Source organism: Lutra lutra, chromosome 1 (genome assembly GCF_902655055.1).
Source record: "Lutra lutra chromosome 1, mLutLut1.2, whole genome shotgun sequence".
Classification (NCBI taxonomy): Eukaryota; Metazoa; Chordata; class Mammalia; order Carnivora; family Mustelidae; genus Lutra; species Lutra lutra.
In genome coordinates this window covers 12,332,950-12,346,190 of record NC_062278.1, presented here as the reverse complement: position 1 = coordinate 12,346,190, position 13,241 = coordinate 12,332,950, and the positions used below count along the sequence as shown (strand labels likewise).

Sequence of the window (13,241 nt, the reverse complement as noted above, 5' to 3'; positions counted from 1 at the left end):
GCAGGCAGAGAGGCAGGCAGAGAGAGGGGGGAAGCAGGCTCCCCGCAGAGCAGAGAGCCCGATGTGGGGCTCGATCCCAGGACCCCGGGATCATGACCTGAGCTGAAGGCAGAGGCCCAACCCACTGAGCCACCCAGGCGCCCCAAGAATGTGATTATTATTGACATAATGGCAAAACCTCAACAGTCTCAAAGCTTAGGTATCAGTAACAGATCAATGATGTTGATGGTTACATTGTAATTATATGTAAGAACATCCATGTACATATGAACAGACATAAAAGTATTTGGGGCAAAGGAATACCATGTTAGAAACTTACTTTGACATGGTTGAGGGGAAAAAAAACTTTGTATTGTACTTGCAAATTTTCTTTTGTTTCAAAAAATTTTTTTAAAAAGAGAAATTGGGAGTGTCTGGCTGGACCTCTTGGTAGAACATATGACTCTTTATATAAGGGTGATAGGTTCAAACCCCATGTTGGATACAGAGATCACTTAAGAATAAGATCTTGGGATGCCTGGGTGGCTCAGTGAGTTAAAGCCTCTGCCTTGGGCTCAGGTCATGATCCCAAGGTCCTGGGATCGAGCCCCGAATCGGGCTCTCTGCTCAGCAGGGAGCCTGCTTCCTCCTCTCTTTGCCTGCCTCCCTGCCTACTTGTGATCTCTGTCTCTGTCAAATAAAAATATAAATCTTTAAAAAAAAAAAAAAAGAGTAAGATCTTTAAAAAATAATAGTAATAAAAAGATGACGCTCTTTAACACCCATAAAGTAGAAAACAAAATAAAATTAAAATTATTTCTTAAATGAGAAAGGGACTATACATCCAACTATTAAAAATTTATTATTCTAAAATTACAACTTTTATTACTACCTGCCAAAATAATGATATAATAGATATACAGAAGGACAGACGCAAATGTTGCAGTACACATTTTTATGTAAAAAATTATGAGGGGGGTTCAGAACTACCTGGGAAACAAACTGTCAACATTACACCAAGGTTCATAATCAAAGGACTTTTCATAACATTCTAAAATCTCTCTTCTAACAAAGGAAACAACTCATTTTAATTTACATGCTTTAAAAATTACAACACATGTCATTTAACTCACATTTTGGGCTTTTTTGATGCTGTCATCTCCATATTCTGAATTCTGAAAAGCCATGAGAATGTATCTATTTAATAAACCATCTATTGACAATTCCTGAAGAGTTTTATTCGAGAAAATGCCATACCACTGAAGAAAATTCCCTAATAGCTAGAAAGAGAAAAGAAAATTATTCTCCCTCAGAATGACATATAATTGACACATATCATTATATAAGGTATACAATATAATGATTTGATCTAAGTATATATTGTGAAATCATCACCACAGTAAGGTTAGTATCCCTCACCTATTTTTTTCCCTTGTGATGAGAATTTTTAAGATCTACTCTCTCGGCAGCTTTAAATATATAACACGTTATTACTACCTACAGTCACTATGTTGTACATTACACACACACAGAATTATTTTACCTTGTAACTGGAAGTCTGTACTTTTTGACCCCTTTCACCTAATCCCCCAACCCTGGACTCCCCACCTCTGGCAACCACACATCAGACCCGTTTCTAGAAGGCATTGTTAAGCAACTAAATTAAGTCAAAGAAAACAGTTACAGAGTAAAGCACCTTATGAAATACACTGGACCGTGTTTTGCCGAAGTACTAATTAACAGTTTTGGCTTTTTTAAAAGATTTTATTTATTTATTTATTTGACAAACAGAGATCACAAGCAGGCAGAGAGGCAGGCAGAGAGAGAGAGAGAGAGAGAGAAGGAAGCAGGTTCCCTGCCGAGCCGAGAGCCCGATGCAGGGCTTGATCCCAGGACCCTGAGATCATGACCTGAGCTGAAGGCAGAGGCTTTAACCCACTGAGCCACCCAGGTGCCCCCTAACAGTTTTAAAGGGTCCAAAAGTTGCCGTAAATGACTGAGGATATGAATTTTAAGCTTTAATTAATTAAGATTAACTAAGACATAAATAGCCACACAGGGCTAGTGGCTACTTTATAGGCCAGTGCAAAAACACAACATCTTCCATTGTGATACCAAGTACTGCTGGGCAAGCGCTGATCCTTCGATAAATGTTCTTCTTTCAAAATCATGCTTAAGCGAGTCCTACAACCATCCACAAGAAGATGGAATTCTCTTTTTGACCACAACACGGCATGTTTACCAGCTCTCGCAAACCTGAATTGAGCAATGCACTTCAACTGCTCAAGCTCAACACATTGAATTAGAAGCCAGTATTATAAAATGGGAGTTCCCAACCCACCCACCATAAAAATTCCCCAGTTTCTCAGTATTTCTCAGTTCAGTTCTGGTAACATTATCCAACCAACTGATTAGATCAGAATTTTGGATGTCATTCTTCACCTCTCCCTCAAGTTTGACCACCTCCATCCACTGTGCTCATTTCTCTCAGACCCTGTTGCCACCCCCTAATCCAAGCTGCCATCATCACCTTCTGGACCTTACAGTTCCTCAATGATCATGAGCATTAGCTCTGGAGGAGTCTTTCTCAAGCAGGGCTCTGAGAGAAATTCAACCTACAGAAAAGAATTTGAGTGACTCCTTACTTAATTTTCCTAAAGATGGTACAGCAAGTACCATTCTAGATGCAGGGAAAAGAGGACTCACTATGCTCAGTGGAGGACTTGGGGCATTAGGTATTGATTATTTCACAGACCCCAGCTGAGAAGATCTCATCAGTCAGACTGGCCTCAGGCAGACTCCCATTTCTACACTGAACAAAGGAATGACTCTGGGCTGGTTATTCTGTGCCTACGGTCACAGGACTAGAGTGAAATGATAGTGTCTAGTTATAGGCTACTGTGACAGTTCAGCAAGATAAACAATAAAGGGTGTGGCACAGTGCTTCGCACACAGTACATCCATAATAAATTTTCACTGCTTTGATCCATTATCCACACAACAGCCAGAGTAATCTTGAAAACAGCAATTTGTGAATGCCCCTTCCATGACCGATATTAAATTTTCAAGAAAGGTACACAAGCAATTCAATACAGATAGCCTTAGCATTATTTATAATAGTCAAATTATGGAAGCAGTCAACTGTCCATAGATTGATGAGTAGACAAAGAATCATTAAGAATGAAATCTTGCCATTTCATATATCCATATCCATATCCATAACATATGGATAGAGCTACAGAGTATAATACTAAATGAAATTCAGTCAGCCAGAGAAAAACAAATACGATTTTACTCATGTGGAATTCAGGAAAACAAACAAGCAAAGGGAAAAAAAAAAGAGAGAGAGCGAGACAAACCAAGAAATAAACTCAACTATAGAGAACAAACTGATAGTCCCCAGAGGGAAGGCTGGGGACAGCAGGCTGATGAGCGAAACAGGTGATGGGAATTAAGGAGTGCATGTATCATGAAGAGCACTGAGTAATGCAGAGAATGGCTGAACCACTATACTGTCACCTGAAACTAATACAATGCTGTACGTTAACTATACTAGAATTAAAATAACAATTTTAAAAATTAAAAAGAAGATGGTCTTTTTAATAAACAGTTCTGGAACAAATGAAGTTCAATCCAGGCCCCATACCTTAGGTAGGAATTAACTCAAAATGGATCACGGACCTGAAACCATGAACTATCTACATGAAAGGATAGGAGAAAAACTTTGGTCTTATGTTAGGCAAAGATTTCTTAGGTATAACCCAAAGCACAACCCATGACAGGAAGAAGTGATAAACTGGACATCATCGACATGAAGAACTTCTGCACTATGGGAATGAAGACAAGCGGCATAGGAGAAAAGCAAAACTCTACAAGTCATACATCTGATAAGAAGAATTTGTATCCAGGATACAGAACTCAAAGCTCAGTAAGACGATTTTTAAAAATGCAAGATTTGGGAGCCTGGGTGGCTCAGCCGGTTAAGCGTCTGCCTTCAGCTAAGGTCATGATGATCCTAGGACCCCTGAGGCTGGCTCCCTGCTCAGCAGGGACAGGGAGTCTGTTTCTTCCTCTCTCTCTGCCCCTCCCCCTGCTCTCTCTCTCAAATAAACAAATCTTTAAAAAAAAATGCAAAAGATTTGAACAGATACTTCACTAGAGAACATATACATATAGCAAATAAACACATGAAAACATGCTCAACATCGTCAGTCATTTAGAGAAACACAAATTAAGACTAACAAGACCACTATACACCTAGTAGAATGACACACACACACACAAAAAACAACAACAACAAAAAAAATCACTCCAAAACTGACAATACCAAGTGTGGTATGTGGTGAAAATGAGGTATAATTAGATAACATTAATATATTGTCGATATGAAAACCAGCTTTGCGCCAGTATTTACCCAACTGAAATGTAAGCTCACATACCCAGAAAAAGCCACTATGCAAATGCTTACAGCAGCTTTAATTCATAATCACTCCAAACTGGAAAAAATCCAATATTCCTCAATTGGGGAAAGAATTAAAAAAAAAAAATATAGCAACTTGTGGCATCATCTACCTTACAAAGGAATACTACTTAGCGGTAAAAGAGATTAACCACCAGTAACAGATGACAACACTGATAAATTTCCAAAAAACTATGTTAAGTGAATGAAGCCAGACTAAATAATTCCATTCATAAGCCACCTTTACAAAGAAAACCACAGGACAAGAAAAAGGGGTGGCCATGGTACAGCAGTGGGCTTGACTACAAAGGGACATGGGGAATTTGGGAGATGGAAGAAGTGTTACGCATCTTGATCTGGGCAGTGAACACAGGTCTGTATGAAAATTACAGCTCCTATACCATCTGGGAAGCTCCTCTCCCCCCGCAAGTCCAGCCATCTTGGACTTTTCTCAGTTTGTCTAGTATATGCTGTTCTTCCTTACCTCAGGGCCAACCTACTCACTCCTCTGGTCTAATAATCCAAATAGCACTTCCTCGGGGCAGTTGGGAATCTTCTGTGACTCATCAGTCATGGTCTCTGTGCCCTTATTCTGTGCTTCGATTCTACCTTGAATTTCTCAGGATTCACCACACCTGAGATAATACTGGTTTGCTGCCTACTATGCTGGATTATAAACTCCACGAAGGCTCCACTTCTGTCATATTCAACGCTATATTCCCCAACCTAGAAAAGTAACTGGTATTCTACTTGCTGGATAAAGAACTGTGGCTTAGCAAGGCATTTTGCTGGCTAGTTTGGACCTTGCTTTGGAACTCAATATATTTTCTTGCGTGGACACATCACACCTGAAGAAAACTTTTGGAACAAAATTAGTTTGTAAAATGGAGTTTGTATGTCAATCTAAGCCTACAGATTTTCTTAAAGAGCAAAATGCCTTCCAAAATATCTGAGTCAAACAAAATCCGAAGTCTTTTAGATAGCCTAGAGACACATACCTTAACTGAAGACCAAAACTGTCGCTGAAAAAACAAATAAGGCCCCGAATTTTTATTTTCCAAGACACTAAGAGGAAAAGAGAAACGTGAGCAAACATTTTATATATTAAGTGCCATATGATTCCTGGAAAAGATTTCTACAAGTAAAATAGCTGAACAAAAGAAATTAAGTAATTTTTCAAAATTTCAAATAATTCTATTCCAGAAGACAGGTTTTAAAAGAAAATGGAAATTTACTGAGAGACACAAAAGGAGAACAAAGAGCGTTATTTGCTTTAGTCTGCTTAACGGAACAATTTTTCCACTGAGCTAGTCTCTCTGGGTTACTGGTTTACCCTAAATAGGTATGGTTTGTATTTCGAGCTATCTTTAGTTTTTCTAGAACTTAAGAAGCCTTCTCTGGAAGATAATGGAAAATATTATCATCTTTAACGTTCTGAGAGTTACTTACTTTTTGGGATACAAGGGCATGAAAACATCGTCATCTAAAGTTCTCCTCATTCTTAGTAAGAGGGCTTTTAGGTACACCTAAAGAATTAAAAACAGAGCACACTTATATAAGAGTTATGATAAAACTTAAATTTTAATCTAAATCAGTATTCAACTGCAAGTCAACAGTCTTCTCCTACTTTCTTTACCTTCCTTACTTGAGGGCATTAAGGTCTTTAATACTCACTACTCCCAGTTCAGCCCTCAACTACCAGGCACTGAAGCCACTTAGAAATCTATGAACCCTTCAGCTACTATATATATATCACTAAGATTTAAAATCAAACACATAATCTTCTTCTCAAAAGGAGGCCAGTGAAAATGATAATGGACAGCACCTTTTCCAGGGTGCCTGGATGGCTTAGTCAGTTAAGAGTATGCCTTTGGCTCAGGTCATGATCTCTTTCTAGGCCCTGGGATCGAGTCCTACATTGGGCTCCTTGCTCAGTGGAGAGCCTGCTTCTCCCTCTCCCTCTACAGCCCTCACTCAAGCCTTCTGTCTCTTTCTGTCAAATAAATAAATGAAATCTTTTAAAAAAAGAAAAAAAAAAAAAAAAAGAGCACCCTTTCAGTGTTTAAATTGCTTACTTAAGAATGCCCCGAGGGATAGCAACAATCTGATGTTTGAAAACTAATTGTTTGTTTGTTTTAAGGATTTATTTATTTGACAAACAGAGATCACAAGTAGGCAGAGAGGCAGGCAGAGAGAGAGGAGGAAGCAGTCTCCCTGCTGAGCAGAGCCCGATGTGGGGCTCAATCCCAGGACCCTGGGATCATGACCTGAGCTGAAGGCAGAGGCTTTAACCCACAGAGCCACCCAGGCGCCCCAGAAAACTAGTTGTTTTATACACTATTCAAATATTTTAACAGTTAAATCATCAACGGTTACCCATTCTAGTAGTTTTACATTTTTCTTTTTCCAAAAAAAAAAACCCCCCAAAACAGTTCTTAAGGGATTTCTGATTAGTGGGAAGTGGGGAAGTGAGAAGGATGAGGGGCTACTTGGAGTAATGACATCGCCTTGCCAGAGAGAGTTGAAAATTAAAAACGATTATCTCAAATCTCATATATTTTGGGCTATAAAGGACCAGAAGGCCTGAGGGAATCAGATTTTCTGGCAAGCCTTAGAACATAACCACTCATTCCGTCAACTCTTGCTCATTTTTTAATTTTTAAAAAGACTTTATTTATTTGCAAGAAAGAGAGAGAGTGTACGCGTGCGCAAGAGCAGTGGGGAGAGGCAGAGGGAGAGGGAGAAGCAGACTCCCGGCCAAGCAGGGAGCTGGACGCAGGGCTTGATCCCAGGACCCTGAGATCAGGACCTGAGCTGAAGGCAGCCACTTTACCAGCTGAGCCACCCAGATGCCCCAACTCTTGCTCCTTTTTGAAAGAAGAGGGGAGGAAAAAAACCTTTCACAGATAATAAACAACTAAATTACCTGTGTATTTTTGTTTTCTGCATTCACTACTGAAGGATATCCATTTATTAATTTTAGTGTAATTCCAACCATTCTTGAAGTCTGTGTTGTAGAAAAAGGGTCCCACATATTTTCAGCTATTACTATGAAGAGAAAAGTAGGATGTGTTGAGACACAGAAGTAAATTGCAGCGGACTTAAATCTGCTGTCAAGCAGTCCTCAACTTACAAATGCCAATCCTGATTTACTTTTTCTCTCTCTAGAGTATAAGGTCCACTCTTCTTTGTCCTCTTAACTGTGGGAACATTGAAGATTAGGCAAATGTGGGGAGGACACAGATTCATTCTGTTCTCTGCTGCTGGGTGATTTATAAAGATTGGCAGGGAAGAGAGGATTTCTATATCCTAGGATATGCCCCAGCATCCAGAATTCCTAATTAAACTTGAAACTTTTTTTTTTAATATTTTAAATAGGTTCCCATACCAATGATTCGTAATCTTTTTTGAGAAATTGATGGAAGTAATGAAATTTCTCCCCAGGAAAACGCATATTCCCCCTGCCAAAACTGTGTTCGGTTCTGCTTTATGTAGTGTTTAAGAGTTTCTAAAATTCATCTATGGATCAATTACTGCCTCCAACTCTAGGCCCACCCCGAGGTGGTCTCCAGTCCTAAGTTAAGAGACGTCCACCCCTTAGCCATATCTGAACCCAGCAGTTATTTTATCATTTGTAATATAACTTCTATGAGGGAATATGCTCTGGTTAAAAACTTGTAAAAACAGATTTGGAAAACTCATGTGTTAAATGTTCAAATTCAGAAATCTCTACCTGTTAGTTTCGGAAGAATCACCTTTTCCACAATGGTGGGCAGCAGCGCAACATCTACATCATCTTTCTCTTGCTCTCGTTCTTCACAACCATAAAACAGCAAAGATTCAAACCACAGCATATTCTCAAAGTCACGACATTTTGCCTAGAAAAAAAGAGTATTAAAAGCGAAACATTTAAAATGCTTGTGATTTCTGCCTCTAGCCCTGGTTAAGAGGAACTTAGGAACAGGATTTAACCTTCAGTCGTAAACAACTAATAGACAAACTACATGAAACATCCACTTTCAGACACTGGATACACGCAGTACAGGACTATGACCACCTCCTCCACCCCCCGCAAAGAGAGAGCATCAAACGAGGTGAACCCCTGGAGGGAGGGCGGAGCAGGGTAGGAGGGTCACAGGCAGAGCAGTCTCGCTTAGTCGTGGAGACACGCACTGGAGTTCAGGGAGGCCGAGACAGTTGGAAGCTGTGCGGCAGAAAAGAAAAAGAACTCCAAAATGCACACAGGTCCCCCTGACCTCTGCTGTGTACTAAGACACACAGGCACAGGGTGAAACTCCACAAGGTCTGGCAAAGAACAACTGCCTGCTGGGGGCCAAATGGTTCAGTTTTTTTCAGTTGTTTCCAGGGCTCCAACCTCAGCCCTCTTCTCCTTACGGTCTACACATTTAACCCAGCTAATCTCACTCGTGCCCGTGGCTCCGACCACCTGCAGGTAACCTCCAAAACTCTCTCTTAAACATGATCACTAAACGTATACAGGACCCTTATATACCAGGCCACCAGGTCCTCTTGATTCCACCTCCTAAGTTTGTCAATTTGACTCTCTCAATTTCCATTACCCCCGACTCAGTTCAGGTCCTCATTTCACATCTGCCTCACCCAGCTTTCCTAAGAGGTTCCAAGATTTTCTAGGATCAAAGGACCAAGGTCTGACTATTCATTCACATTCATATCTTAGTGTCACTACATGTCAATTTAGTTAACTGAGAGAAGCACTGTATGGAACTTGAAAGTCACAAAGGGCTCTCTTGAGAAGGAAGGGAGCATAAAAGATCATGACATTATACAATTTGTGTTACAGCCCAACCTCCCCTCTAGCTTTGAGATTAAAATTACCCAGGTACCATGTTATATTGCTTTGTACTAGTGACACAAGCCACTCACTTCAAGAGGAGTCCAAGTGAGAAGCTGCAGCCGTATAAGGGGGTTGAATAGCTTTGGCAAACAAAGACCGATGTAAGCATCCTTATAGGACAGATAGTATTTTGAACGCCAGGCCTCAAACTGGGACTTAATACAGTCGATTGAATAGAAACTTTCAAGGACATCTTCAAAAACCTTGCTGGACTCCTTTGAAATGCGATCTAAAGACAAAAATAAAAACAGCAAAAACCCCACAGAGAATCATAACTTAGCATGTAGAAGAAAAAACACAATTCAGTATTTTCAGCATAACTTCAAGATCAGGTAAACTCATTAACAGAGAAATCATTACTAATCACAACTTAACAGAAAGCATAAACAGAGATAAGTTTAGGTTTCAATTGTCTATTATGCAAACCAGAGTGTAGGCAGTGCTCATTTACATGGCTCTAATATGTACCATTTCCGGTCCCCAGAGTTTAGTTAAATCCCACCTGTCCCCCAACTAGTTAGTTCAGTTTTCAGTTACTGCGGAAAATTAACCATGAGTAATTACATGATGTAACTGCTCTTCAGTCCACAAATCCCTGTATAAGTATCAGATGTGCATCATGATCAGTGATCAAGTCTAATTAAGTCTTCAGACCTAAACGGCAGCTTACATAGAAATACAATGAATGGAAAAACAAATTAATACTATGAGGAAACAGACAAATCTAGAATTTAGAATGTAGGAAGTTCAGCAAGATAAGTGGCCTGGTCTCTTCAAAAACTTAATGTCTTAAACAAAAACTGAAAGAATTTGCAAATACCAAACCAGCTCTACAGGAAATATTGAAAGGGGTCCTCTAAGCAAAGAGAGACCCAGAAGTATAGATCAAAAAGAAACAGAGACAATATACAATAACAGTCATCTTACAGGCAATACAATGGCACTAATTTCATATCTCTCAATACTTACCCTGAATGTTAATGGGCTAAATGCCCCAATCAAAAGACACAGGGTATCAGAATGGATCAAAAAACAAAACCCATCTATATGTTGCCTACAAGAAACTCATCTTAAACCCGAAGACACCTCCAGGTTTAAAGTGAGGGGGTGGAAAAGAATTTACCATGCTAATGGACATCAGAAGAAAGCAGGAGTGGCAATCCTTATATCAGATCAATTAGATTTTAAGCCAAAGACTATAATAAGAGATGAGGAAGGACACTATATCATACCCAAAGGAACTGTCCAACAAGAAGATGTAACAATTTTAAATATCTATGCCCCTAAAGTGGGAGCAGCCAACTATATAAACCAATTAATAACAAAATCAAAGAAACACATCGACAAGAATACAATAATAGTAGGGGATTTTAACACTCCCCTCACTGAAATGGACAGATCATCCAAGCAAAAGATCAACAAGGAAATCAAGGCCTTAAATGACACACTGGACCAGATGGACATCACAGATATATTCAGAACATTTCATCCCAAAGCAACAGAATACACATTCTTCTCTAGTGCACATGGAACATTCTCCAGAATAGATCACATTCTTGGTCCTAAATCAGGTCTCAACCGGTATCAAAAGATTGGGATCATTCCCTGCATATTTTCAGACCACAATGCTCTAAAGCTAGAACTCAATAACAAGAGGAAATTTGGAAAGAACCAAAATACATGGAGACTAAACAGCATCCTTCTAAAGAATGAATGGGTCAACCAGGAAATTAAAGAAGAATTGAAAAAATTTATGGAAACAAATGATAATGAAAATACAACAGTTCAGAATCTGTGGGACACAACAAAGGCAGTCCTGAGAGGAAAATATATAGCAGTACAAGCCTTTCTCAAGAAACAAGAAAGGTCTCAGGTACACAACCTAACCCTATGAGGGAGAGGAGATGCAACATGGGGGGTTGAGGGGGTAGGAGAAGAATAAATGAAACAAGATGGGATTGGGAGGGAGACAAACCATAAGTGACTCTTAATCTCACAAAACAAACTGAGGGTTGATGGGGGGAGGGGGGTTGGGAGAGGCGGGGTGGGGTTATGGATATTGGGAAGGGTATGTGCTATGGTGAGTGCTGTGAAGTGTGTAAACCTGGCGATTCACAGACCTGTACCCCTGGGGATAAAAATATATGTTTATAAAAAATAAAATTTAATAAAAAAACAAAAAACAAAAACTTAATGTCTTAAACAAACCATGGGGGTGCGTATATGTGTAAGGTACTCATGGACATTCATTAATTCTAGGGGGAAAATGCAACAATCCAAAGTGGGGCAAGAAATCTTGTATGGATCCTGGTTTGGAAAATTCAGAATAATCCACAAAAACAGTCCCAAGAGTTTTGTTTTGGGGAACTGCTACTAAACAGACACAATATAAAGAACTTTTAGTTAAATATGCTCAAGTGTTTAAAGTATCATGGTGTCTACAGGCTACTTTCAAATGGTTCAACCACACACACACACACACATCCTTCAAAAAGTTAAGGCAAACTTGGTTAAATGATGGTTAAGAACTGTTGAATCTGGGTGACAAGTACACGGGTGATCACTGTGCTATTCTTTCTAATTTCTGTTTAAAAAGATTCAGTATAGGGGCGCCTGGGTGGCTCAGTGGGTTAAGCCGCTGCCTTCGGCTCAGGTCATGGTCCCGGAGTCCTGGGATCGAGCCCCACATCGGGCTCTCTGCTCAGCAGGGAGCCCACTTCCTCCTCTCTCTCTGCCTGCCTCTCTGCCTGCTTGTGATCTCTCTGTCAAATAAATGAATAAAATCTTTAAAAAAAATAAAAATAAAAATAAAAAGATTCAGTATAAAAAGTGGGAGAAAAATAGACTTCTCCAACTAAGTTCCAAATGGCTTGCAGCCAACAGAATTCCAAATAATCACAACCAGTGGTGGGAAATGAAGAACTTCTGAAGACTCTTCCAGAAACGCCTGGCACATAACAGTATTAACAACTCATCTTGGTTGAAATTATTCAGAACTCCCCAAACCAGGAGTTTACTTCAGGACTGAGTGTCCCCTGTCCGAGCTCTACATTCCTAGGACAGGATGCATTAGGGCTATTCTTGTGATCGGACACACTTTTTTTTTTTCTTGTTACTTAAAATTCTATGGTTCTGAAGAGTAATATCACTTATTACACAAGTACTAAATAGTTTTCATACTGTAGTGGTTATCATGTTCGCCTGACACGAGCACTAAATAAAGCCTATGACCAAGTGTCATCACTACTTTTGAGACCTCATCATCATTATACTCAGTTAATGAAAATGGGTGCAAGTTTTTACCATTAAGAAAATAGTGACTGATTCCAATTCAGGGGCCACAAAATTTCATACCATCTTACAGTAAAAAGCACACCGAAGTAGAAACCAAAGTGGCAACGAATCTCACTTCCAAATAAATATCTGACCTTTTTCCAGATTGAAATTTGTAATATCTGTAGAAGTTTCTTCATCATCACTGGAAAGGCCTTCAAGGTGATCTGCCATCTTACCGGTTTGCTCTCTGGCTTGTCTCCGACGAGTCCTAAATAACAAACATCATGTTCCCAAACCAGATAAAAGATTCCTCCCTTTGCAAACAAAGCAACAGCAAGCATTTTTAAAATTACCTCCTGGCCTCCCGTTCTGCAATCCTACGTTTTGCATGCTCTTGATACAGTGCCCGATCTCGCCCAAAGGAATCAAGATTTGGTGCCATCAGAGCTTTATCTGTAAAACAACGATTGTTAAAATTAAAAGCCTTCCTTCAACAATCTTGAGGAAAGAGTTTGCACAGAATAAGCCATAATGATAGACTGTTTGCTAATCTCAACAACAGGATTCTGCAGTAACTGGTAAACCAGATAGTTTTCTAGTTTAGAGCAAATCTCAGTATTATGCTGTGTGCCCATGAAAAGGAGTAGAAAA

At 39.6% G+C, this 13,241-nt stretch overlaps 1 protein-coding gene across 2 annotated transcripts in view; it reads right to left on the bottom strand.

Annotated features, from left to right (window-relative positions):
- The window catches only part of PAXBP1 (PAX3 and PAX7 binding protein 1), a 37,438-nt gene that overhangs the window by 4,909 nt on the left and 19,288 nt on the right, over positions 1-13,241 (bottom strand). For both annotated transcript variants that reach the window (XM_047720914.1, XM_047720925.1), the window contains exons 9-16: positions 12,944-13,043; positions 12,743-12,858; positions 9,344-9,543; positions 8,172-8,316; positions 7,365-7,486; positions 5,888-5,964; positions 5,437-5,503; positions 1,113-1,259 (exon numbers count right to left, since the gene is read on the bottom strand). In XM_047720914.1, coding sequence (XP_047576870.1) covers positions 1,113-1,259; positions 5,437-5,503; positions 5,888-5,964; positions 7,365-7,486; positions 8,172-8,316; positions 9,344-9,543; positions 12,743-12,858; positions 12,944-13,043 — 974 coding nt within the window. The remainder of the gene's footprint in view (positions 1-1,112; positions 1,260-5,436; positions 5,504-5,887; positions 5,965-7,364; positions 7,487-8,171; positions 8,317-9,343; positions 9,544-12,742; positions 12,859-12,943; positions 13,044-13,241) is intronic.